Source organism: Toxotes jaculatrix, chromosome 3 (assembly GCF_017976425.1).
Source record: "Toxotes jaculatrix isolate fToxJac2 chromosome 3, fToxJac2.pri, whole genome shotgun sequence".
Lineage (NCBI taxonomy): Eukaryota > Metazoa > Chordata > Actinopteri > Toxotidae > Toxotes > Toxotes jaculatrix.
In genome coordinates, this window is record NC_054396.1 from 1,003,414 (window position 1) to 1,029,027 (window position 25,614).

Consider the following 25,614-nt stretch of genomic DNA (forward strand, 5'->3'; position numbering starts at 1 on the left):
TGGCTGCACTTGAATTCTGATGGCTTTTAAGTTTCATAAAGTTGATGAGCTTTTTCAGACTCTGAAACTTGTCACATCATTTGAATGCTCTGTTATGTCATTACTAAGATCCTATATTTGCTGTTGGACACTGTTACAAAATCTGGGACTGTACCTTTAACTGTAGCGTTTGGACTGTTTTGACTGGACTGTTTATTTTTTGAACATGTATCATTGCCATTTATGCTGAATTACAGTGAGGGATTACAAATCCAGTTTCTGATGAAGACACAGCCGATGCATGGAAAATGTTCTTTTTGTCTATGAGATTAAACTTTATTTCTCAGGTATTGACGCAAAGTAAGCAGGTGTTTGCTGTGAGGTATGACTATAAGCTGCTCTTTTGTAACACAGCAGAACTTATCAAGTGCCACAAGCTGGTGTATAATTCACACATGTAGTGACACATACATGTTTCTTTTTTTGTATTATTTTCTCAATAAATATGTAGTAACTAGCGTCACGATTCTTCTTGTGTTGAAGTTGAGTAGACGCAGCACCATGCTGGCCTCCCCCATGAAGCTTTAAGACACAAATCAAAGTATTAAAACACTTTTATTATTGAAATACTGTGCTCAAACAACAGATACAATGCAGAAAAAAAGTTATGAAAAATACAACTGTGGTGCAATGTTCACAGTGAAGTGTATTACTGATGACAAATAAATAGTTTGTGTTGCTTTGGCAGTGCAAGAGCTGCCAAAAAGTCAGCAGCTGTGGCTTTTTTTTTTTTTTGTTTTAATAAAATGTATTAATAAGGTGGTTCAAATGATATCTACAAACTCAAACATCACAATATTTTGACCAAATATATTTTGTCTTTCAGAAGGTATTTACACATTAAGACACACGCATACACACACGCGCACACACACACACTTACACCTTACATTGATCTTTAATGCTCACTGTATTAAAGGAGTTATTTTGTAGAAAATTAGTTGTTTACATCTCCCTGAACCCTCCTATTCACTTTAGCCCCATTCAGTGTTTTCCTGCATTTCCCACAATTCTTTGACAACTGCCAGAGATGAGGTGAAAGTGTTTTAGAGAAGTGTTATAGCAGTGGTCCAGAATTAGGAAGGTGTGAACAGCGTGGAACTGGTATGAAGCCTGGTGTAGTGACAGCAGCTGCAGATGCTGCTTTCAGGGCAGCTCGGTAACTTTCAGCCCTGGCAGGTGGCGTGGACATAGGCTTTCCTTCGAAGTTCTGACAAAATCTCTTTAAGCCGGGCGTCGAGTCCTTCGAGCTTCGTTGACTTCTGGAGGATCTCATCCTGAAGCTGCCTCAGGGAATCTGCCTTACCTGGAAAAAGATAAGATCTGATAAAAACACTGCAGTCTAACTGTTCGTCACCATGCGGGGCCCGAGCTCTCTCATTTGAGAGTGGGCTGACATTTACTCGAATAAAAATATCTTTTCTTTGAAACACAGACTTGTGGTGGTGCGGTTTTGCTGTCTTACCTTCCAGAGCATTCATCATGTTCTCAGTGGTGTTGGCCAGAGCTCTGGCACCCTGCTGCAGCTTGGCCAATCGATCGGCCACCTGCCCCGACCCTCCACCAGGCCCGCTGGCCGCAGCCAGATCCTTAAGACGATCCAGCTGCTCCTCCAAAGACATTAGGTCCTAAACACACAGATTGTATCAGTACGTGGACACAATTTGAACTCTCCACCAGATCCACACCTTTAACAAGCAACCTGGTTCCCACATTTCAACAAATCCTTTTCCAACACGTGACTTTAATCGCTTATGCTAAATTCAGACATTTGCAAAAAGGTCATCAGTGACTTCCATTAGAATTAGCTTAGCTCTTACTCCAACTCCTGATTCTAAGCAAACTCCTTGTAAAAGTGAGCAGGTTCAGCAGGTGTCTCACCTCATCTGCAGCAGCTGCTTCAGTCTCAGCCTTGTCTGCATTTTCCTCAGCATCTTGTGCCTGCTGGTCTCCGCTCTGCAGCAGGCGTTTGAGCTGCTCCAGTTGGTCTTTTATTGGCTGTTTCAGTGCTGATACATCGTTCAGAGCCTTCTCTGCTGGGGTCAGCTGGTCCTTGGCCTGCATAAAGAGAGCCACTCTAAAACTCAGTAAGGCTAATAAAGAGGATTTATTGGAATAAATGGGCCACCACACCATCCACTGTTTGACGTGTCCATGCTTCCTACCGCAGTCAGGCTGTCTGTCAGGTTGTCTAGGAGCTCTGTGCTGTTCCGCAGTTTGCCCTCCATCTCAGTGAGGGAGTCCTCCACCGAGTCAAAGCCTGCCAGCAGCCCGTCCACGTCAGCCTTTACTCCCAGTGCTGTATCCCTGTGAATGTGCAAGCAGAGAAAACATCTTTTACATCAGTGCAACAACGAAGACCTAACAGAGCAATAAGACTCTGAATGCCGAAGCGCTACAGACCTGCAGAGAGAACGCAGCGAGCAGAGCAGAGACTGAATAATTCTGATGCTAAAAGCAAGAACAGTCTCATCACATCAGTGGGAGCACAAGTTAAAAAAAAAAAAAATACAGCATCTTGATTAAAACAGGGGTAATTGTTATCAGTTTATTCACTGAAAAAAGTCTGTATAGACTCACTGAGCACTTTATTAGGAACACCATATTAATACTGAGTAGATCCTCCATTTGCTCTCAGAATAGCCTCGGCTCTATGTGGCACAACATGTTGGAAACATGTTGTGGATGTATGAGCTTCTGCTCCATGTTGACATGACGGCATCACATCATTCAAGCTGCCAATCTCCCGTTCTACCACATCCCTAAGGTGTTCTACTGGATTCAGGTCTGGAGACTGGGGGAGGCCTCTGAAGTTCACTGAACTTTCATGTTCGTGAAACCAGTTTGAGAAGACTTTAGCTTTGTGACATGGAGCATTATCCTGCTGGAAGTAGCCATTAGAACATGGTGAACTGTGGCCATAAAGGGATGAACATGGTCAGTAGCAATACTCAGGTGCCCAAGTGTTCCTAATAAAGTGGGAGTTTATGTCTATACCTTGTACTAGGTATGGTGTAACTCATGCTCATGCGTAGGGGTACAGATTTGTTCCTGTGGATTCAACATCTTACTTTTGTGTAGATGACAGCTCAAACAGACTCTGTTTGAATAGAGAAACAATATGAAAAGCAGCAGCAGGGTTGCGATGGTGGAGTGTGAAGACCCACCTGGCGATCTGGGCCTCCTCCAGCAGTTTCCTGGCCTTATCCAGCTGCGGCTCGGCCTCCTTCAGCACGGCTGTGCTGTCTGGTAGGTTGGCTGCTAGATCCTTCAGCTCCTTCAGCTTTTCCTTCAGAGCGGGAAGGCTGACAGGCAGCTTGGCGTTCAGGATCCAGTCACTCACCTCCTGGATGTGGGTCGAGTTTGAAGTTGGGTCTGAACGCACAGATGCAAGAAAAGGTTTGAGGCATTCAAAAACCAGTTATTATTCCTGAAACCACACAAACTTCACCTTCCACACATCAATACACTCATACATCTAAAACAGTCTTTACCTGACAGGAAGTCTTTGAGCTCTTTCACAACATCACGTGTCTCTTTTAGGTCTGCCTCCAGCTCATCTCTGGTCTGCGTTATTTTATTGGACAGCTTCTCTGCAGTCTGTCTCACCTGATTGGTTGTCTCCTGTGTTTCCTGGAGCTGTAAGGAAATTAAAGTTTTAGAATCTATACACATATTCAGTAATCTTTAATAATATTGAAAAAAATCTTCAGTTTTGAAATCATTGAAATTTTTGAAATTCAGATGTGTACATCTGAAATGTACACATCAGAATGCACATGCACCTTCTCCGCAGCCTCTGTGATCTTCCCAGCGAGCTTGTCCAGTCCATCCTTCACGTCCTTAGAATCAGCGTCCGCCCTCTTGCTCAGAGGCAGGGCGCCCACACACTTGCCCTCCTTTTCACAAGTTGGGGTTCCTTCCAGTGGACACAACTCTCCACCCTCACAGTGGAGAGGGGTGCAGGGCTCTGAGCGAACACTGCCACACACCTGAAAGGCAAATATGGTGATTTAAAGGGGTTTAACAAAACAGCCATCATTTACTGAGCATGTTTATACTCCCCAGATGATGAACCCTTTCCCAGATGATGAACCCTGTGAAATGTCACAGAGTCAGGTCTGGTCTGGTCTGGTAGTTACCTGTTTGGCAACAGGAGTGAGGTCAGGTCGGGAAGCCATGTTCTGGTTCAATTTGTCCAGATCTCTGGTGTTGGCTGGCTGTACTTGATTCTGAAGATCCATAGCCTCTTTTCTGGTGTCAGCTGACTCCTGCACCGTGTCTCTGCTGGCATCTACTTTGTTGGCCGCGTCCGTCGACTCCTTGTAGGCGTTCTTGATAGTGGAAAACGCTCCTGAAGAAGACGGTTTGTTTGTGCCATATGTTAGTCTTTTATTAGAGGACTGAAAGTTGAAGTTAAGAAAGAACCACTGGAGGGCGCTGTTTCTTTATGCACAGATGTAACACCTGCAATCAGTGATCCATCATTGAAACTGAGCGTGGCAGTGATTAGTGTGTCTTTGTCTCTGACCTGCATTGTTGGGACTGATGGAGTTGTCCATGGCATCTTTCTTGGCTTTGTACAACACAGTAAGACCGTTCAGCAGAGCCTTCAGTTTGTCCAGCTCTGAGTCCAGACCAGGAGTTCTTTCCAAGGGTGAAAGGTTGTCATTAACCTTGTCCACCTGGTCCCTGTGAGACAACAACAATTGTTCAATTAGGCATCAGTAATTATAACATACTGTTTAATTCAAATTCATATCCTGGCTATGTTTTCTTCCTGAAGGTCTCAGCAGTCCCTCACCTTAGGTTGTCGAGCTGGGACAGAACATTATCAACCTGTCTGGTAATACTTGGTGGAAGTGAGATGGAGTCCTGGATTTGGTTTAGGCTGGCCTCCAGGGCCACAATTTGAAGCCGGAATTTTCCAAGATCACCAGCACCTCCAGGACGAGAAGGGAAGCGGGGGTAGAGCCTCTCCAGAGCCATGCTGAGGTTCTGTCTCTGTGCGTCCAGGGTAAAAAAGCAGGAAGGACACATATCGCAGGCAGGGAAGGAGTCGCAGTGGCCTCGGCCGCAGGAGTCACAGCGAGTGCCCGTGATGCCCGGCCGACACAAACAGGCTCCTGTCTGCTTGTCACAAACCTCTGGAAAGGTTCCTTCAGTATCACACTGACAAGCTGTTAAAGCAGAAAGGTTTTTCAGAAGATGCTCCACTGCTACATCCCGGGACCCCAGTCATAAACAAATAATCATAAACAAAACATCAAGTATAGAAATGTTGTACACCTGAAATTTAGAATTAACTATTACGTACAAAGGCCACCAATAAATGTGGGTATTGCCCTGCCAGTCATGGAGTCATGCACAAATGTCTAATGCTACTTTTGTTTCCTAGCTGTGGCATTTGTTGTCCAATCTATGGGCCACTTTCAAAAAAACTTTTCCATCAATCACTAGTTTAATGACCCAAGGTGAGAACCCACTAAGAGGTCCACTTTAGAAGTGAATGACGCCACCTTGTGGACAGGTCCCACTGCAACTGTGGCACAACAGCAGCAGCAGTGTGTGGACAACTTGGTTTACAAGCTTGGTCCACTTTTAATTACTAAAGTGTGAATCCTAAACACACTAAATACATAGGTTTCTGTTTTACTGGGTTTTTTTTTGGTGTGGCTGGGACAGCAAACAAAACTCCACTGGAATTCTGACTGTTTTGTCTGAATCCAACAAACGGCTTCTCAACAACAAGTAGTAGAGTGGAGAAGAGTAAAGATGGCTGACTCACGTCGACAGCCTACAAGAGGGTCTCCGTAGGAGTTCTCTGGGCACTCGGTACATGTTCGGCCTCCAAAACCTGGTCTGCACTGACACTGACCTGTCACCTGGAAAGAAGGAAACAGAACAGAATTCTTGTCATTACTAGTAAAGACAAATACAAACTGGATATAAACTCTGGCTGCCAATGCTTCCACTTATTTTCGGCGGATGTTCTAGGAACATGACGTCTGTAACCTCTGAGGACCAGCAGCAGTGATGAGGGGTTACAGCAGAAATATTATGTTGCGTCAAGTTGTGAATCAGCTGCAGTTTTAACTCATGAAATCATAAATATTCTAACCAATGCTCCGGGTTGCATCTATAGAACACTTTCACCATACAGGATTTTAAGAAACTCCATGGAGTTCGTACCTGGTCACAGGTATCACTGTAAGACCTGCTGGGGTCACAGCCGCAGGACTCGCAGCGTCCTGACTGGAATGGTTCCCAGTAGCCTTTTGAACACACTTCACAGGTCAGGCCGTGGAAGTGGGGGCGACAGGGACACTGGCCGGTGACTGGGTCACAGACATTTGACAGCGACCCGTCTGGAGAACAAGAACACTCTGGAAGACAGGCATAAGATCAGAGTACAGAAATGCTATGTCCATCAAATCCAAAGATTTTGAAATGTATTCAGATGATCTAAAATAGGCAGAGAGAAGAAGACATGTGAGTGACTCACTGGTGCAGCCCAGGGGGTTGGAGTCACTCAGGCCGTAGTATCCCCTCTTACATCGGTCACAGCGGGGGCCTTCGACATTCACTTTACACTGACAGGAGCCTGTGCTGTCGTCACACCGGCCCCCGTTCACTGTGCCCTCGGCGCTGCAGACACAGCCTGGCAGCAACACAACAACACAAACATGACACAACAAAAACGTATTCGACACATTTTAAAGATTTAGCTTTGAACTTCATCCTGAAGTCACTGTCTGACTGCCTGAGTGTCGGTTTCACTGATGAGCCACTCACGTATGCAGGCATCAGGACGGTCCATTCGGCTGCGGGGGTTTGGTTGGTAGCCTGGGGCACACTGGTCACACTTTGGCCCCGTGGTGTGGTGCAGACAACCCTCACACACACCTCCGCTCCTCCGCCCGCTGGCCTCGTACACCGCCGGGTCAAAACGACAGCTCTGTGCATGGTTGTTGCATTCACAGCCTGAGGAGAGAACAAAGGGGTCAGTGTACAGCGTATGCATCCACCCATCCACAGGCACACCCCCCCAGGGACACTTTACATTTGAAATACAAGCAAAAACTACTTTAATAAATTGGATAGGCCACATCATGGGGCAGTGTTTTTTTTTTCCAGAGGGAGCTCAGGTCTTAGCATTTATTGTTTTTGATGTGCATGTTTCTCTGCAGTAGGTGATGTCTTACGTTGGCAGGTATGAGTGTTGCCCTCCTCTGCAGGTCTCCAGGGCAGATCGTTGTAGAGATCAGCACAGCGCTCACAGTTCACACCTGCTGTGTTATGCTGGCAGTCACACTGAGGGTTCACCTGGAACAGACAGAAGAAATGTTCAATTAAAGTCTTTAGTTCAGCTCATCACAAAAAAAAAAAACAGCAGGAAGAAACAGGTAACCATAAAAAAAAAAAACCCTGCACGCATACTTTGTTTGACAGTGGGTTGTTGTAGGTTTCCGGCAGGCATCGGTTGGCGTGTCCGTGGCACATGCAGCTGCCCATCACCCTCATCTCCTTCAGGGCATAAAACCTACTGAGAGCTCTGCCCGGAAGACGCGGCACATCGCCCAGCTCAGTCAGCCTCACCCTCAGCCCCGTTAACCCAGACGCATCTGTGAATGAGACAGCTGTCAGTCAGTGGGGCCTGAAACCTTTAACCAGGTTCATACTCCGTCTGATCCAGGGAGCAACTTATGAGAGAAGAAGACACAAACTGTTACCTTCAATTTTTTGACTGTTGGGAGCTGGGACGTAGGCATACTGACGCAAAGGACTGAACTCGATCTGGAGAAGAGAAATGTACTGTCAGTAGCTGTGTGTTATGTGTGTGTCCTTTTCTTCACCATACATTATGTCTGACTTATCTTTAAAGGAGATAAATGATGAATTCAAAGCAAATCATTTACACTTTAAACATTTTAAGGTGCAAAACAGCAAAAATAAAACCCAACTTGTATGAAAAATCCATTTGGAAAAGCATTTGTAACATCTTAAAAATGAAAGATTTTCAGATTTTGAAAAATTAGCTCAGTCTGAAGATGAAGTGAAACAGCTGATTTCCCCACAACACAATGTCTTGTCCTTACGTTGTGATCTTGGTACGGGTTGGATCCAGTAGGGGGCAGTGTGTAGCAGTATGTCTCATCAAGAGTGAGAGGTGTGGAGGTGGAGACGCCAGGAAAAGCTTTTTGACAGTCTGTAGCCAAGTAGAGGGCGGGCTGCCATGTCCTGCCGTTGTCCAGTGTCTTCTCTATCACAAAAGCACTGGGACGAGGACCCTGCAAAGAAAGAAAAGACTTCAGGTTTAGAGAGAAATCAGAGAGAAAGCCATTTCAAATCCATAAAATGATGAATATGGTACATGAAAATTTAAAGTGCTTTTCCTTTTGCGAGTGGGCATATTCACCTAATCCAGACTGTCATACCTTAAAGCGGAGAATCAGGTTGTCAAGCTGGAACAGGTTTTCCAGGTTCAGCTGGAGAGTGACTGGACTCACGTCTACGGGACAAACAAAGCAGAACAGCAAGTCCATCAGACACACGCCACATGGCTGAGGCTTTTTACAGATGTTCACATAAAAGACTTTGGCTTTGGTTTACATGGATTTTCAGAGATTAGATGTGAGGCTGCAGGAAACTGCAGCACAGTTTACAGGTTACAGTTCTTTCTTTCTTTCTTTCTTTCTTTCTTTCTTTCTTTCTTTCTTTCTTTCTTTCTTTCTTTTTCTCTCACCTTTCCTGGACTGCCACCATCGATCAGGTCTAGAAGTCGACAGGACCTCTTGGATAGTGTGGGCCAGCTGACCATTTGGGTTCCTGGAGTCACATGGACAGCACTTCATCTTCCTCTAAGAAAAACAAACAAACAAACAAACAAACAAACAGAAAAATCCTCCATCAGTAACAATAGACGTTCCAGCAGAGTTACATTTGGGGCACCTATGTTTGGAATTTTGTCACCGTGAGTGTCAAGTGTTTGTCCTCAAACTGACCTGTGGACCTGAGGCCAACTTCCAAACCTGTCTCTGTGCTTCCCTGATGTGTCCAATAGATAAGCTGTGTCACTGAGCAGGTCTTACAGCGGCCACAGGGACTAAAAAAATCAATACACCTCAGATGTGAAGCCTGATGACTGACTGGCTTTATATGGTAGTAAACAACAATTTGATTTAAGTTGGTCGATAACGTGGAGCAAACTTTGCCCCAGTAAAAGACGAGGAAGGAACATGTGTTGCCCTACTTGAAATAATCTGACCATGTTCTGCAGAAACAAACATCCTGTGGCACCAGAGGAACCTGACCTGTGAATTCATTAATTGTGGAAAACATCCTACAGGATTTGAAAAAATGAAAAAAAAATTGGTAAAATGTAGGCTCTGCATGTACACATGCAAACAAACACACAAACTTAAAGTTTAGAGTCAAATGGAAATGAGCAGATGATTGGGGAGAAATGTTGCTTTAACATTTACAGTAATCTGGGACGTTTTTGTCCACGGCTGATGAGCTACGTGCTGTTTATGAAGACATCCAGTACGTTTGTGCATGTATGAGCTTGGACAACTTCCCACACAAATGCTCACATCACTCACAGCTGGGCCGCGGCCTCCACCGGCCGAGTCAATATTTAGTAGCCCCCCCCCACCCCCCCCGTGCTGGGTGCTGTGGACGTGGCTGCCACTCTGGCACACAAACCATGGCTGCCTTCCCTGTAGGGAAAAGTTCCCTCAGGGCTCCTGATTGCTACAACAGCGAGGTCTCTACAAAGTTTTCCCTCCAGCTTACATGCCTCAACTCACTCACTCGCATTACATGCAAAACTGCTTTGTTAGTTTTCAGCTGAGGAAACTGAGGATGAGGCAGAGGTCTGCTCCTGACTGAAAGGCTCTATCACTCATGCTGCACAGAGAGAGTCCTGGAACTTTATTTTCATGCATTAACTTCAGATGTGTGGAATTATATATATATTTTCTAATTGCAAAAGAATAAATCTGATCTAATCTCAATGAAGTCTGACGGGGGAAGAATCTCCTTAACTTTGGACATATAGGTTAAAAGTGATTCAGTGTGGAGACTACCCCCCCCCCCCCCCCAAGGTTTGTGGCTTTTGGCACCGTACCATCACCTCACCTCAAACACATACTGTTTGCATTTTGTCATTGCCAACAGTCTGCATCAACTGAATGCGCATTCTGATCCCCAGTTAGGGTGTAAAGTCCACAGCAGATGTTATGATAAAAATAGTTAGATAAACTGTAGCTGTGTCTGCACTGGCACAGACGAGGCTCAGGTTACAGTTTAACTAAAGTTAACCTGCCCCGTGTTAATTAGTGTGCATAAAGACACCTGGATTAAAAAAAAAAAAAAAATTTACTTGATATGGTGGGTCACAAAAAAAAACTTCTTGACTTTTTGATCAAACCATTTTACTGCACTGTTTGATTTGCTTTACATACAATTTGCATGCTGTAAAACTGGAGAATGATCTATAGTGTACTTCAGTCTCAGAGATGATGTGCCATCCCTATAAATCCTTCAGTAATTTAACTCTAGGTTTACTCCTGTAGGTCAGAGTTAACCTGGGTTTCTGATCAGGACTCCGTCTGCACTGAGGAGTCAAGACCAGAATTCTAAAATTTACCAAATCATTTTTATTACCACATGAGTAAGAATGTGCATCCGAAATCCAAACTGTCAGCTCTTTCAGGCCTTTACTGCCACATTACTATGAAAATATTCAAGGACATGATAACTCATTAGACCAATCAGAGCTACATCTGCTTTTTTACTTACTGAAAGTTAACTAGACCCACCCAGACACCACAATATTTCTGTGAAAGAGTCATTCGATTATTAAACATAATTATGTTACAAAATCTTATACTTAAGGCAATCTGACAAAGAACTCACAAGTTTTTTTTTTTTTTCCATCAGTAGTCACGATTACGTGTGTGTTTATCTCTGTGTGTCTGATCTGGGATACAGCTGAGTGTTCCTGCCCTTCCCTGTCTGGACAGAGAGGGAAGGGCAGGAACACTCAGCTAATACCTGAGCTGTATCACAAGGTGTGGCTCAGGTAGAACAAAACAAAAAAAAAAAACCCAAAAAGAGAAAACACTGATCAGTCAGAGAGAGTCCACACCTAACACAGCTATCTGTGTCCTGAGGCGCGGATATCAACACTGCGGCACACGCACACACATTGTATGGTGTGACGGCCACACAACATCAACACAAACATTACCTTAGTGAGGATTAGAATGAAAATCACAGATTTGAACAGGTTTAGTACATAAAATCTCCTGGAACTTCACTCATTATTTACTTTGTCGACTTATTTAACTTGTTTAACATAAAGTACAACTTGTTTCACCACGGACTGCATCATGACTTTCACTGCCCTCTCACTCTTGTGTGCTGTGAATAATAAATATCCTTTAGAGCATCTCTCTGTCTGACAACACACCGCACAAAATGTCAACTTTAAGATAGTGTCAGACTAGTTTAAGTGGATTTTATCACATTAACTTTCCTACAGTATGTGATGAAAGAAAGATCTGTGTTTCAAACAAAGCATTTTATCTCACATTAGAGGCACTTTTCTGGAGCAAAACTACAAATTGCAACATTTCAGGCTTGACTCTTGCTCACTGATTGAAGTCTTATTTCAAAATACAGTTTTTAAATCCAGTAATGGGAGGTTTGTGCTGAGCCAGCACATGGGGGCTGGCCAGTGCTGTTTCAGACGTCGGTCAAAGAGTACAGTTGCAACATTGATGCTCTGGCACTGAAATCAGACGGTTTCACAAATGCACAGTGGGCAATCCAGTCACAACCGCCTCAGCCTCCGTCTCGCACGTCTGTCTGTTAACCATGACCTCTGCAGCGCTCGCCTCCTGGCTGTGCAAACCCCATGTAGAGAGACCCATGCGTGGCCCGGGTGGACACAGCTGGCTGAGGGTGTGACTAACACGGGTCAGTATTTTAGAACTGAAGCTGCTATTTAACAATTATTATCTCCGTTGCTTTCTCTCTGTCTTGTAACAAGGTGACATCCGGATAAAATGTTTCTAACTCTGATTCACACAAATTGTGGCTTGAAGATTCCCTTCATCAAAGATAATTTACCAAGATTTGATCACAGTAGTTTTTTTTTGTTTTTTTTTCCCGAGGTTGATGCCAACATAGAATCGTGCTCTTACCAGTTGGTATGGGGTGCAGAAGACCTCGGAGCCTGTGAGGCCGCAGGTGGAGGAGGCCTGGAGCTGCTGAACCCTGCCCACAAGCAGGTCATTGCTGGGTGGGTAACAAGCCCCCCGCGAGCAGTCAGTCTGGGCCTGTGATACTGCAGCTACGGCTGTAAGGAGAAGAAATGCTATATTACAGTGTGCTGTAAGAATATTACCAATATCAGTCATCAATAAGCGTCAGTGACTCAGTTCACAATCAAGACATTTGGGCAGAGCTCAAAGTTTAAGGAAGGAATCCTTTAAAGAAAATCTAATTCTTCCTGTGTCCAGCACCTGAGTCACAGAGTGAGCAATAAAGATTTGGAGATATGTGATAATATGTTTGTAATATATATGTGCAATCAGGGAGAGTTGCTTTTTTTGACTTCATTGAAGTTGGTTAGCTAGGACCCAGACCAGCTTCTCTCTATCAATAGGTCCAAATTTACTTGTGGATTATTTATTATTATGAAACCATGTGGATATAGTACATATCCTCAAAGCAAATGAAATTTTTGAAAAATGCTGGTCAACTTTTTGGCACTGTGCTAACCCTGAGCAGTGATGTGCAGATTCTAAACACTCAGTCTCAAGTTCACACATAAAATAAACTATTTTAAAGCTTAAGCAGATTTAATCTTTAAAAACAACTTCTGTCCATCAGAAACATTCTGTGGTAAGAGCCATAATGTAGCTGAGCTTCTGTCAGATACTCATTTAGTTAAAGAGGTATTGATCTTTGTCTGTCCCTGAGATGATGCTGCAAAGTTCCCTATTTCCACCTTAAGACTCATTTTAAGAAGTCAAATGAAAATACCATCAAAGGAAGCACAGGACACAGCTGCAGGACTCAGACAGGAAACTTTGTCATGGCTTAGAAAAAAAAAGTTAAAGTGTCCAGAACTGTGTTTTTCTATAGATGATGTGCGATTTGAAGACCAATGCTAAAAAGCAGTTTTTGTTTTTATTGAAACACTCAAAATCTTGAATTGCTACAAGTTGTTATAGTCCATTTAACAAGCTGTTAACAAATATTTAATAAAATGTCTAGAATATTTGAGATGTTTTCCCTGAAGTGATAACCTTGTCGGGGTGGCAGAGCCTCTGAGGCAGACCCAGACTAACTGAAATCCTGCCAACTCTTTGAACGTGTGCCATCACAACCACAGAGTGAGCTAGTTCTTGTTTCAGGTGAGATCAGTTCCACCTCCATGCCAGAAAAAAGTGATCAGTGTAGTCCTGTCTACTCCAAATAATTTATGAATGTAATCATCTGTTTTTGTTCTGGAAAGTTTAAGAAAAAAAAAACTACTTTGGTGAAGAATTTAAATGTTTAAAAATCTTACCAGCCAGAAGTAAAAGTATTCTCATGTTGTGTTCCTCCTATGAAAAAGTCTGGAGTGGACAAGAGAACGAAAAACAGAATATGAACAAAGACTCAGCAAACAGAAACAGATCCTCATCCAGCTGATCGCAGTCCTGAATTTGAGACTCACCTGGGGGGGGGGTCAGTACTTTGTCACCTCTGTTGTCTGTTGCTGTATTGGTGTGTGTGTTGCTGCCTGGCTGCTGCTTTTATAAACACCGTCTCACCTGGACGGTGTGATACAGTGTGTGTCAGAGTCACACCCTTCACCACCACACCCTGCGCTCTATGAATCAACACACACACACACATAGAGACACGCAGGCAGACGTAGACACATAGTCAACACAAAGACACCAAGGATCTACGAACAAACTCAAACATAGGCTAAAGTAGATGTAATGAAACATTATTGAGACCTCAAATAAAGAAAAATAAAAAAGATCAAATGATCTCATCTGGTAGAATTAACTAAAAACAACCAAATGTTTGTGTATTTGTTTTCTTGTTCTTCTTTGTGCAGGATAAAAAGGAAAATCTACAGAATTCATGGTCCCTGAAGATGAATCCTAATAACTTTGGTGATCACTGAAGCTCCCTGATGTTAGCATTCAGCTCAAAGCACTAGCATGGCTGCAAACTCTTAAACTGAAACGTAAATGCAACTGTAAAAATGTTATGTTTTTAAAATTTGTGATTGTGTTTGTAACACTGCACTTTTTGGGTATGAATGTTAAAAAAGAGAGATTCTCTGTTCTTGTTAATACCTTTACTAAGAATGGAATCCATGGTAAATGATGTAAAAATAATTTTGCAGATATATGATTTGTTATGTTAAGTCATATGCACATTAGCCATTGAAACATTTCCATAGGGATCCTGTGAGAGAAGTGTCGCCGCTGATCAAAAGTACGGATCTGCAATCATTTCATTATTTATTTCTTATAAACATGTATTAGGTAACAATTTTGTGGTCTTTTCCATCTTGGAATGAACACAGTACCCATCACAGGAAACACTGTTACACAGACCAACACACTCATCCCTCCCCAGACACAAAACATGCCCTGCAGGCAGTGTTTAGGCTTTTCCAGGCTGTGTGGTAACCCTGCTGGGCCCTGCTGATCATTACCTGTGCGTAGAGAAACAGTACCCCGAGGGCCAGCTGAGCATACATGTTATGTTTTTCTCCATTCTCTGCAGACACACTGAGTAAGTCCGGGGTGTGTCCTCTGACTCAGCTAACACACACATTGGCCACTGTGAACAGACTTCGGACAAGTACTGTCACGCCTTCGATTGCTCTGGATGGTACTGTAGCTGTGAGTTATTTCTGCCTGTGGTCTCCTGTCTTTCAACACCAGCCTTTGTTCGGAGTGACATGGAGCCAAAGCTGCTTTATTGGATTCGCTGGTATCATAAGGTGGCAAACATCACTACAGAAGCAAAAAATTAAAAAATAAAATCCACTGAAAAGAGTGAGGAAATAAAGCTTTACTTTACACACGTAGGACACTTTGAGTAACAGGCATATGACAGCCTGAGTTTTCCAAACAGCATTTAAAGGCCTGAGGAAAAAGATTCTCTGGTATGAGGTAAAACCTGAACCCTTTGGACAGAACTCAAAAATCTTCCCTATGGTGAAGCATGATGGTGGCAGTGGGGGGTGACAGGCAGTCACAAACGCCAGAGAAATAGGTGGTGGTGTCAGTATGCTGGAAAATACAGATGTGATGTAATAAAGCAGTGCTTTGACATAGCGTCCTGCCTCATCAATACCAAGAGTAAATGATGAAAAAAATGAGTTTAAACACGAGTAGCCTTCACTTCCCAGAAGTCTTCCAGCAGAGTTTGAAGGACTGCTTGCTTGCCATAGCAGAAGAAGATGGGGATAATGGAGCAAAACAACAAAGAGGCCAAGTGGAGACTATGAAAGATGTGGTATCACACATTCTCCTATTAAATGCCCAGCTTCTGAAAGAGAATGTTCTAAATACGGTACAAAGAATCACTCAAACTCTGCGTCGCTAAGAAAAAAAACAGTCCAAATAACAGACAAAAGAAGACTGAAAGTGGCAGCGATGGAGAGCCATTCTTTGTGAGTGGACACGTGGACGTGAAAGTCAATGAGGATGAGGAGAGAGCTCAACTGTGAGTCTCCGGGACAACGAAACCATTGAAAACTGAGACGGGTGCACAAGCGAATCTACTGCCAATGAAATACTACAAAAGGATGAGCAAGAAGCCAAAAGTGAAAATAAAACAACTGAGTGTTAAAGACTATAACAATCGACCCTATTCCACACATCGATGAGTTCAGAGTCACTCTATCTGGAGAAGGTCACAGTCTCTCCAAGGACTGAGAGACAGAGAAAAAATTGGGCTCATGAGTTCATGTAACAGTACCGTAGTGAACCCTATTATTACAAAGAAAATGCAGACAGATTAGATTAGATTCAACTTTATTGTCATTACACATGTACAGGGACAGGGTAACGAAATGCAGTTTAGCATCTAACCAGAAGTGCAAAAGCAGCAAGTGCAGGATATGGCCAGATGCTACATCTTCCACTGCTCACACAAAAGGAAAGGAATTCAAGGATGGAGGTTTACAGGGACATCGACAGCAGTTCAGCAGCACTGACCTGGATGTACAAAGAAATGGCCTGTGATTGCCAAGACAACTGCTAGCTACAGCAAACTGTGAGCGGAGATAGCAAAGACACACCTGCCAGGTGAGCAGACGTTCGCCAGCCTGTACCGCCACTTTAAGGAGGGACCAACTGTGGAGTCCTTCTAAAGGGACACAGGACTACATTCATAGACAGTTCAGCCGGGACACAAAGGACATTTAGGCATTGAAAAGTGCAAGCCGTGGTAAAGCAATGATGTATTGGCCCCAAATGAACAGAGATACTGAGTGAAACGTCAAAAACACAGCTGCCCAACAACCCAGAGAACCTCTGCTTACCCACAGAAACCTACCCAAAGTTCAGTCGTAGACTCAACTGCAAAACAAGTGATCACGCATCTGTTTTTGAAAGGCATGGGATTCCTGTGACACTGGTGACCGACAATGGCCCACAGCCTCCCAGCCAGGAGTTCTACATCTTTGCAGGCACTTACGGATTTGACCATGTGACAACAAACCCTCCATTCGCACAGTCCAATAGGATGGAAGAGAAGGGAGTGCAGGGACCAGAGGAGATCCATAGTGTGCGCTTTTGAACTACAGAGCAGTTCCTCTTAAAGAACAGGAAGCTGAGAACCTGGCTGCCATTAGCAGAATACTCGTTTGGAAAGAGAGACACTATGACCTAAATAATGCCTACAATAATAATTATTTCACATGCGCACTTCAACCCTAAACTTATCTAGATATTACCCAGAGGAGCTGTACGTGCAATGTAAATGTCCGAAATAGTTGAACTGGACATTAAATGGACTTTACCCTGCCAGCTCCCTACTACAAAGTCCTTGTTATGTTTGATTGAGCCCACGTGTGAATAGAGCGGGGTTATTGTCCAGAGAATTCACAGGGAGTGCGTGGGCGTGTTGATGATGTTTATATCATGTGACTGACACTAAACTGTTCAGATACAGTATTCTGGCCTGCATACCCAAGGGTAGACTGAAAATAACTGTGGAGGAATAAAGACACAGTGGGCCATCAGCTCTGCTGGGACTGGAACTTTATTGACACGCGCTTATTGATGTACACATGCACGTCACACATCAATCCCAATGTCTCATTGGCTGTTACCATTGTGCATCATCTTCTAGAACAAGCACAAACACCTAAAGCATGCATATGTGGCAATACAAAATAATAGTTTTCATTTTTCACAACTGACAGCACATTTTTCATGTCAACAATTTACGTGAAGTCCAAAGTAGTGATGGAAAACAGTAATCATAACAGTCCGCCATGTGCTGTAAACAAAGAAGCTTAATTTCCACAACTTACTTTTTTGCGTCATATCCTGCTTCCTGCTCTGCCCAGCTGCCACCCCTCACCTCAACCAAACACAGTATTTCCATTAAGCAAGAACGTATCTCACACTCTTCACCTCCTGTTTTGAGGTACATGCGAGATGCCTGCTCCAAACCTGACACTATTGATATGAGAAGACTTAAGGCTGTTAAGCTACTGAGTTCAGTGAAGCCTGAGGCTGACTGAGGACGGTTTAACAGTGTGAGGGAAAAGTTGTAACAACTGTAAAGAGAAAAATGTTTAAATTAACGACCAAAAGACAACAAAGAGAAAACATGTTGAGCAGAATATAAATACTGTAAACGAAGTCTGACATGAAAAGAGGTAAGGGTGTTATATCACAGGCTAATCAACAGAAGCTCCTCAGGCTTCATCGCTGAAGTTGCTTCAGTTCAGGTTCAGACCTGCTGATAGCTTGTTGCTAGCATGCTTATACCCATGGGCCTAAGCCTGGGCTTTTGTGTTGTCGATCTGTTTATGTAAATGTTTATGTAAAGGTTTTTTTGTGTGTTTTACTTTTTCACAACACCACCAAAATCTGCCTAAAAGGTTTGTTTTGTCTGATGTAAACCACAAATAAACCACACACTGTGTCTATATTATACCAATATACTGTACAAGTAACCAAAGTTAGTCAAATAAAGCATATTGTCTTCTTCTACTTATTATTATTATTTTATTAAATATATTGATATTTGATGTATATTAACAGGAAATAAAACTGACAACCTTAACTCCATCACACTTTATTTGCATGTATGGTTAAATTGCCACATGTGGCTGCATGTGGAATCCAGACCCGCAGGGTCCCACATGTCAGCCTCATGAGAACCCATCAGCTGATTCACACAGCCTAAACTAAGTGGATCATCTGATGACCTTTGTGTTAATGGTGAGTTTAAAAAACACTGAAACTCTAAGAGTTTATACTTTTTCCCATTAAATGGCTCCACGGGACAAAGTCAGTCCAGTCCGTGGGGGTCGAGCTGATCAGCCTCACCCAGCGTGAACTGTGTGTTTGTGTGTGTGTGTGTGTGTGTGTGTGCATTGCAGGTTGTAAAGTGTTGCTCTTATCTTTATGCTTTTTACCATGACCTGAAGGTGAGTGTGGGACCACTCTGTGACTTACCTTACATCTTTGCTCTGTCTGTACAGTGATTGAATTTGCGTTTCAGGTAACAACCTAAAGTTAAAGAACTTAGAAATTAGCAGTATGTGACATTTCCACCAGCGTGAACTAAAACTTTCCGAAATTCCTGACAAAGACTCTCATTGTGTAAAAAAGAACTAACAACCGGGTGAAAACCACTTTATAGACTCACGTGCTAAATGTCAGCCAGAGACTTAGGGTTGGATTTTCTCTGCTCTCAGGGCATCCCTTTAAAGCTCCTTTCAAACAATAAGATTAATACTAGAAGACTTACAAACTCTGCACGACTCCTTACCTCTTTACGCAGGAAAAACAGACATTCCTTTGAAACATTTAGGTCAAAATAGTTGAGGTGACTAATGCAGGAATGTGTCTAATGGGCACAATGGATAAAAACTTTCCACAGCTTTCTCTTCTGAGAACTACCTTCAGCTTTTGATTTGGTACAAAAAAAAAATCTGACAGATTATTTTGATTATCTGGACTTTTTAGAAACAAATCAAATCAAAATCAAAGTTTTATGAGCTCCAGAGACTTTAGATCGAGGCGGGCACTTTGACTTGTTATAGCAAGAAACACAAAGGTGCGACTCATAATGATGCTCATGATGATTGTTCCCCTTCATTCACAGCAGATGTGCCAACAAGTCATCTCCGTGAGCCAGCATGCACACAACCAGAGATCTGAAACATCCAGCAGCCATTTGCTGATGATATTAATGTGTGAATGAAAACTGCCTCTCATGGATTCAAACCAGTAGACCAGAAGGCTAAGGTACAAGATTAAAAGGTTTAGGTCAAACCTTAAATATTCCTATATCAAGGAAGAAAAGACTCTTTTCAGTTACAGCTTTGAAGAACAGGCAGGTTTGTCTGATCTGAACAGGAATCTAGCATCTTCTTGTTAGTTTGACGTAATCACACAGGCTAATGTCTGTTCCTGTACGTGCCGGCGCTGGCACACAGAGAGAATTAGGGGATAGTGTTTCTCTGATGACAGCAGCTGCTGTGATTCAGAACAAATATCCCTTCACTTCCTGTGCTGCTCAGCCACTGTCAGCGAGGAGTGCGTGCAGCATGTGTGGTCGCGCTGTATTGTACACTCTGATCATAGTTCACGGCAGCATTGTCGGTGTCGCGGCAGCACAAAGGCTGCAGGGTAACAGGGTTTGCACAACCTTTCCCCTGATTTGGGGACTGTTGATGTGGAGGATTCACATGGACTCCATTAGCTGACGGGAAACCCCCCACCCTCCTGGTCACCTGTGTGGTTTTTAGCCAACCGACTCGCCGACTGCATCAAAATGACAACAAACATAATCTTGAACTTTGACTGAATAGAGTGGGAATTGTTCTAATCTTTTTTTTTTTTTGTCCCATACTATCATTGCAGTGGTCCTCGAAGCATGTTCAGTAAATAAAACTATGAAAATGAATTTCATAGTTTTAGTTCGCTGACAAACTTTGTCAAGGCAGAAATAATGTTCCTATTTGGGCAAGAAACTCTATATACTACACAATGGAGTATTGACCAGTATAAACAATATCAACTATCACTTGAGCTAATTGTTTATTTTGGTTCCAATAACCTGATTATTGCATGATTCTGATATTACTGGAGACTGATCTCACACCTTATATATAGCATTATCTCAATTTAAACTAGAACAGTTGTCTCTATAAACTCACCTTTATATCCTACACACATCCTGATAGAATGTTAATAATAACCTTAGTGACAGTGTTAATTGTGTAATAAGTGTACACACAACTGGGTCAAAGTTTCTGCCTTCTTTTTTTTTTTTTCCAGAGACTGAGCTCCGTGCTTCATGAATATTCAGCAGCTGTCTCAGTGAGGGTGGAGAGTTAGAGAGCAGGGCTATAAAGGACCAGACGATCCAGGAAAGGTGCGTTAGTGCTACCAACCTGGAACTGGTGTATGGTACATGCGTGACTAGAACAAACAACAAGCTGCGTCGCAGTAAGTTCATTTTTTCTTTTCTTTTCTTTTGAAATATTAGTTGTAAAAAGTGAACATTGTGTTTAGCACAGTGAAGTCTTAACAAATCTGGTCTAACGACTGGCAACTACTCCAAAGAAAAACTTCTGATAAAGACTTATATTGTTTTTTAAATTGACAAAGGTTTTGATAAATGCATCAAATAATTTTTTAACTGATAATTTGTTGTGTTCATTTTTAATAGGTCTACTTCTAACGACCGACCCATCCTCGTGTCTCAGCTGAAGCAGCAGAAATGGAGAACCTGCAGGAGTTGATCCCCTTCGCCAGAGAGATGTTGAGTCAAAAACCCAGGAGGGGTCTGCTGAAGGTCTACCTGGTGGGCTCGGTGTTTGCAGTGCTGGGGACGGTCATCGGGCTGGTTGAAACCGTGTGCCACCCCTTCTCCTCTGGTGAGCCAATGGACGCAGAGATGCTCCTCATGTTGGCCCGGGAGCAGAGAACTGTTGAGGCTGAGATGCAGCACAGTGTGGGGGGGCAGGAGGAGGAGGAGGAGGAGGAGGAGGGGGAGAAGGAGCTGGCTCATGAAAAGGGAGCCGCGACCCAGACCGTGACCATCTCCAAGACTCATGGACTCAGCCAGCGAAGCTTGGCCAACCGGCTGCACGCCTCCTAAAGCCACAGGGGTCATCCTTGAGTGACTTAAAGATATTTATTAGGGAACTGCTCCTGCCACACCACTGAGCTGTGCAATACACACACAGTCTGAAGCTTTATTTGAGAAGTGCCTGAGCTTCCTGCCATTCTGTGCTGCTTGTTAATGATGCCTTCAAGTGCTGTTGGAAATGTTCCTTTGAGCATTGGGCACACATGAAAGACCCCTGAAGCCCCCCCTCAGTGCCAACCTGGAAGAGTTGAGACTTTTTAACAGGAACATTACTATCAGAGAGCAGAGAAATCATGTCAGTGATACAGTATGCGGTGTAAGTGAAGTGTACATTAACTCGGCCGGGGCGATGATTTTGTGGTTCCACGGGGATCCTCCCCTTGGTTCTCCTGGGTTCCACAGTTAAAGCAGGAATTGTTGTTATGTTTACTTGAAAAATAGTCCTTATAGAAAACAGGTAAATGCATAGTCATAGTCTGCTGCTGCAACACAAAGTTTGGTTTCTGACAGCAGACACACAAAACTACACTACGACAGAAAGGTACCTGAAGGCAGCATGGAGCTGGGTCTGCCTGGCTGCATTAGCTGCTGTGTAGCACCGCCTGTCGTCTGGTGGACGTGTCTGACCTGCCACTCCACCCACACACTCTGTTCAAAGAGGGGAACGCTTGTTGTCAATATTACACAACGTACAAACACTGTAAATATACAACCTTTTTTCATACTGATGAAGTTCATCTTATTTATTTAGCCTGGTTCCCTCTGGTTTGATTCCTTTAAATGTTAGCTGTTCAATAAATATCAGTCTTATGTCATTTTGTACTTTACTGAGTGTGGAAAAGCTTTTTTTTTTCCTTAAAATAAATTTAATAAAATCCAAAATATCATCCACTGGGTTTGAGATCTAGTTTAATCTGTTCTTTTTTTCTTGACAGTGGAGGAGCCCATCAGGAGATGTTGTTCTCTCATTATAAAATAATTATTTATATGACTCCATAGATCTTTCTCTAACTGTAACTTCAGTAGCAACTCATACACTTACATTCATCAGACATATTGTAGGAACAGCTTGTTCTGGACCACACACCCTCCTTTTATTTATTGTTTCGATTTAAAGAACATTTAATGCAGCATCAGGAGAAGGCTCCTTAAGGTCACATTGAAAACAGATCCCTGTAAATTGATTGAATAAATTACAAATGTCAGGTCAAAAAATAGCTGCATGAGCACAAGGCCACTTTGATAAATCATCACTCAGCAGCCAAATGGTTTTACATGTCACATACTTCAAGGAATTTCAGGTGATCGCAGAAGAGAAACGCTTGTTTCTGAAAAGTGAATCAGTGTTGTGGCAAAACCTACATCATGAGGATAAAGTAAAAGTCGGGGGAAACACTTCCAGTTAAATCAGTCATTAGACAGGAAAGTGAATGACTGTGAATGTTAATTCAGGGAAGCTGCCCTCAGAAACTCGCCTACTTCAAAAACTCAGACTGAATTTGTACGAAACAAGCATCAGATGCATCCTGCTCTCATCCTGTGATTTGATGGCTGACCGCAGGATTTAGAGGATCACAGGAGGGTTCAGCCGAGTCACTAACAGATCCAGCAGCATGGCTCACTCAGATAGCACGACGCCACAATGGGGGTCAATGCCACCTGACACGTGAACACACATGAGTGGGAGGCCAATAAAACCCTGAGTCAACACGGTATTCTGTGGTCTAAGAATAGCCAGTGTGAAGGCCGGGATGGATGACCTTACATGTGAATCAGTGCTTCCTTCAAAGCAGCGATGTCACGTAATGTGTACTTTGAATGGAAATAACATTAAACTATGATCTCCAGCTCATCAGCTTAAACCCAGGAACAATAATAAGGTTTCCAGACTTGTGTTCCTCCATCAAAATAAACACAAAGTTCCTTTAATCATTTATTTATATCTTATATCTCTTTCTCTGGAAGCTTCAGGGATCAGGAATTCAAATGAAATGAATGAAAGAACAAATTCAGCTGTTGTGCTCATTAGGTTTCGTATTCTATACCTCATTTTTACAGAGTTGAAGGAGGATTTAATACAATTTAAGGGTTTAAATTTTCTCTTTACTGCTCTATAACAGTGATAAGTGGGTCTCACAGACTGATGTGACTGTGCAGGTGGATAAACACTGTTTAAATCTATGGAGCAAATAAAAAGCTGAATTGAAGTGCTTAAAAATAAACAAACATACAAACAAACAAACAAACAAACAAATAAATAAATGATAATAATTTTCTTACATTAACGTCCATGCAGAAAGAAAGACTGCACATGTTTGACAAACGTGTTGACACACAGCAGCACACAACATACTAATTTAACTAGAGGTCAGTAGGTCGGCTACAGACAGTCAAATCAAAGTGACAGAAGGGTTTTTTTTCCTCTGTCTTTCACAGAAACAGGGATTTGACTTGAAAGGTTGCCAGTGGATACCAGAGGCAACACACTCAGTGTGAAGTTGCTGACTCTTTGCCAAACCCTTCACAGTGTCAACCCGAGCAGCCTCAGATAAAGAGCACAGGGGGCTGCACAGTGCTGCACAGACCAGGACGTGATTACATCCTGGTTTGAATTGTGACACCCGCCTCCCCCTCCCACTATACAATGTAAGCTTTGTGTAGTGTCAGTGAAGATGGACCAAGTTAATCCAGGATACACTACATAGAGTTTACTTTATTTCCTAAATCTCCACAAGTTACAGGAAATATATTGGAAAATCCAGGAATTCACAAACTGCATTGTATTTATTTACAGCATTTTTATTTTCTAACATTTGTTAAGACTTTACAGTTTATATATACCAAAGACTTAACACTGACACAAGCTGTTAATTGATCTGTAAGAACTGAAATGTCCATAAAAAAAAAGGAAATAATAATTAAAAGCAGTTCTTCATTATTTACATGATGCTGCCATGAGCTGAAAGCACACGTCTGTTTTTCCTGTACAGAAAGTTTTATGAGTTTGTAATTTGATGTTTTTTCCCTTTCAAACATATCAAATTATTCCAAATCTTTAATTTACATTTATTTAAAATAATAATAATAATAAAATAAAATGAACCTGCTTTAAAGCTCCATTTTTTTTGGGGGGGGGGGGGGGGGGGGGGGTCATTTCGGGACAAGACATCCAGCAGACATGCCTGTAATAATTATTCATTATTACAGGCTGATATTTACAGTTAATAAAAAATGATCTGAGGAAATAGTTAGATGTTCATCAGCTTCAAGTCAAACAGGAGAAAACCTCCAGATGGAGAGCTGACCTTCTCCACAGTGACGCACACGGACGTGTGTGTGAGCTGATTGAACATCTGCTGTACTTATGTGTGCATATGTGGTCGTGTATGTGTGTGTATGGGTGTGTGTTGCCTGATGAGTGTATAGGATGCACGTGCGTTCCTGTATAGCCTCAGCAGTAGAATGTGAGACAGATGAAGAAGCATAAAGGGGTCTGGATGCTTCAGCATGCTGCAGCCTGGTAACCTGGAGGTCAGAAACACAGCGTTTGTTTAAACATATGGCCTCCTGTCTCCTTCCCGAGGACACAAGTCCAAAAAAAAACCTAAAAAGACAGTGCAGGGGGCTCTTTGAAATGTGGTTACACAATACAGTGCAGCAGAGTGAGGAAAGGTTATGGAGCTACTCCATCTAGAGGATGACACAATGAACGTTTGCCTGGTGGACACATGAACCCCTCACATGGAGCATCAATCTGGGCTGAAGGAGGAAGCAGAGACAGGGACTGAGTCTACTTTACTCGTTACTGTACATGAGGCCTCGGAGAGGACAGAGGACTCTGCTGGAAAGACACTAACCACGTATATGGATTGGCTTCATGTCAAAAGATTAATCATCTCTTGATCACATATATTTTTAACCTTATTTCCATTTCTTCCTGTTTACAGTTTACAAGTTAATCCACTGTAAAGTACTTTTGGTCTGGGGGCTGCTTTTCCTGGTTTTGGTCAGGCCCCCTGGTTCCACTGAAGTTAAATAAATCTCAACACTACATCACACAATAGTATTTTAGACAGCAGTTTGTGTTTGTCTGGCCTGGACAGAGCCCTGACCTCAACCCCATCAAACATCTCTGAGATGAACTGATCTGCCAACTGTGAGTTTCTGATGACATGTTGACCAGTGCACATGAAAACA

At 42.8% G+C, this 25,614-nt stretch overlaps 2 protein-coding genes and 1 long non-coding RNA gene across 6 annotated transcripts; 2 read left to right on the forward strand and 1 right to left on the reverse strand.

Annotated features, from left to right (window-relative positions):
- Positions 1-557: 557 nt before the first annotated feature.
- si:ch1073-15f12.3 (laminin subunit beta-3) lies at positions 558-13,844 on the reverse strand. 4 transcript variants are annotated; one of them, XM_041034860.1, is made up of 23 exons: positions 13,778-13,844; positions 13,628-13,676; positions 12,255-12,409; positions 8,786-8,900; positions 8,478-8,551; positions 8,139-8,330; positions 7,773-7,836; positions 7,480-7,664; positions 7,245-7,365; positions 6,835-7,023; positions 6,545-6,700; positions 6,232-6,425; positions 5,828-5,924; positions 4,844-5,219; positions 4,571-4,731; positions 4,182-4,393; positions 3,825-4,031; positions 3,534-3,678; positions 3,207-3,414; positions 2,205-2,346; positions 1,921-2,097; positions 1,505-1,667; positions 559-1,345 (listed from the first exon to the last, which is right to left on the reverse strand). In XM_041034860.1, the coding sequence occupies exons 2-23, from the start codon at positions 13,650-13,652 to the stop codon at positions 1,206-1,208; spliced, it is 3,498 nt and encodes a 1,165-aa protein (XP_040890794.1). In that variant the 5' UTR covers positions 13,653-13,676; positions 13,778-13,844; the 3' UTR covers positions 559-1,205. The 4 variants fall into 4 exon arrangements, with proteins under 4 accessions (XP_040890793.1, XP_040890794.1, XP_040890795.1 ...); XM_041034861.1 differs by having other exon boundaries at positions 13,628-13,680; positions 13,783-13,838; XM_041034859.1 differs by lacking the exons at positions 13,628-13,676; positions 13,778-13,844 and having other exon boundaries at positions 558-1,345; positions 12,255-12,633.
- On the forward strand, positions 11,881-15,534 carry LOC121179812. The gene is made up of 3 exons (XR_005893890.1): positions 11,881-12,352; positions 14,171-14,302; positions 14,851-15,534. It is a non-coding gene; the product is annotated as an uncharacterized LOC121179812 (long non-coding RNA).
- A 5,157-nt stretch (positions 15,535-20,691) lies between these two features.
- LOC121178681 (G0/G1 switch protein 2-like) lies at positions 20,692-21,874 on the forward strand. The gene is made up of 2 exons (XM_041032962.1): positions 20,692-20,771; positions 20,995-21,874. The coding sequence occupies exon 2, from the start codon at positions 21,046-21,048 to the stop codon at positions 21,424-21,426; it is 381 nt and encodes a 126-aa protein (XP_040888896.1). The 5' UTR covers positions 20,692-20,771; positions 20,995-21,045; the 3' UTR covers positions 21,427-21,874.
- The last annotated feature ends 3,740 nt before the right edge of the window (positions 21,875-25,614 follow it).

What these genes read in the sequence shown, in the direction of transcription:
- si:ch1073-15f12.3 (XM_041034859.1), bottom strand. Translation starts at nt 12,470, where the DNA reads ATGACTGATATTGGTAATATTCTTACAGCACACTGTAATATAGCATTT. An exon ending in CCGTCCTGATGCCTGCATAC is followed by an intron (nt 6,701 to 6,834) that starts GTGAGTGGCTCA and finishes TGTTGCTGCCAG; the next exon opens with GCTGTGTCTGCAGCGCCGAG. An exon ending in CATGATGAATGCTCTGGAAG is followed by an intron (nt 1,346 to 1,504) that starts GTAAGACAGCAA and finishes ATCTTTTTCCAG; the next exon opens with GTAAGGCAGATTCCCTGAGG.
- LOC121178681 (XM_041032962.1), top strand. Translation starts at nt 21,046, where the DNA reads ATGGAGAACCTGCAGGAGTTGATCCCCTTCGCCAGAGAGATGTTGAGT.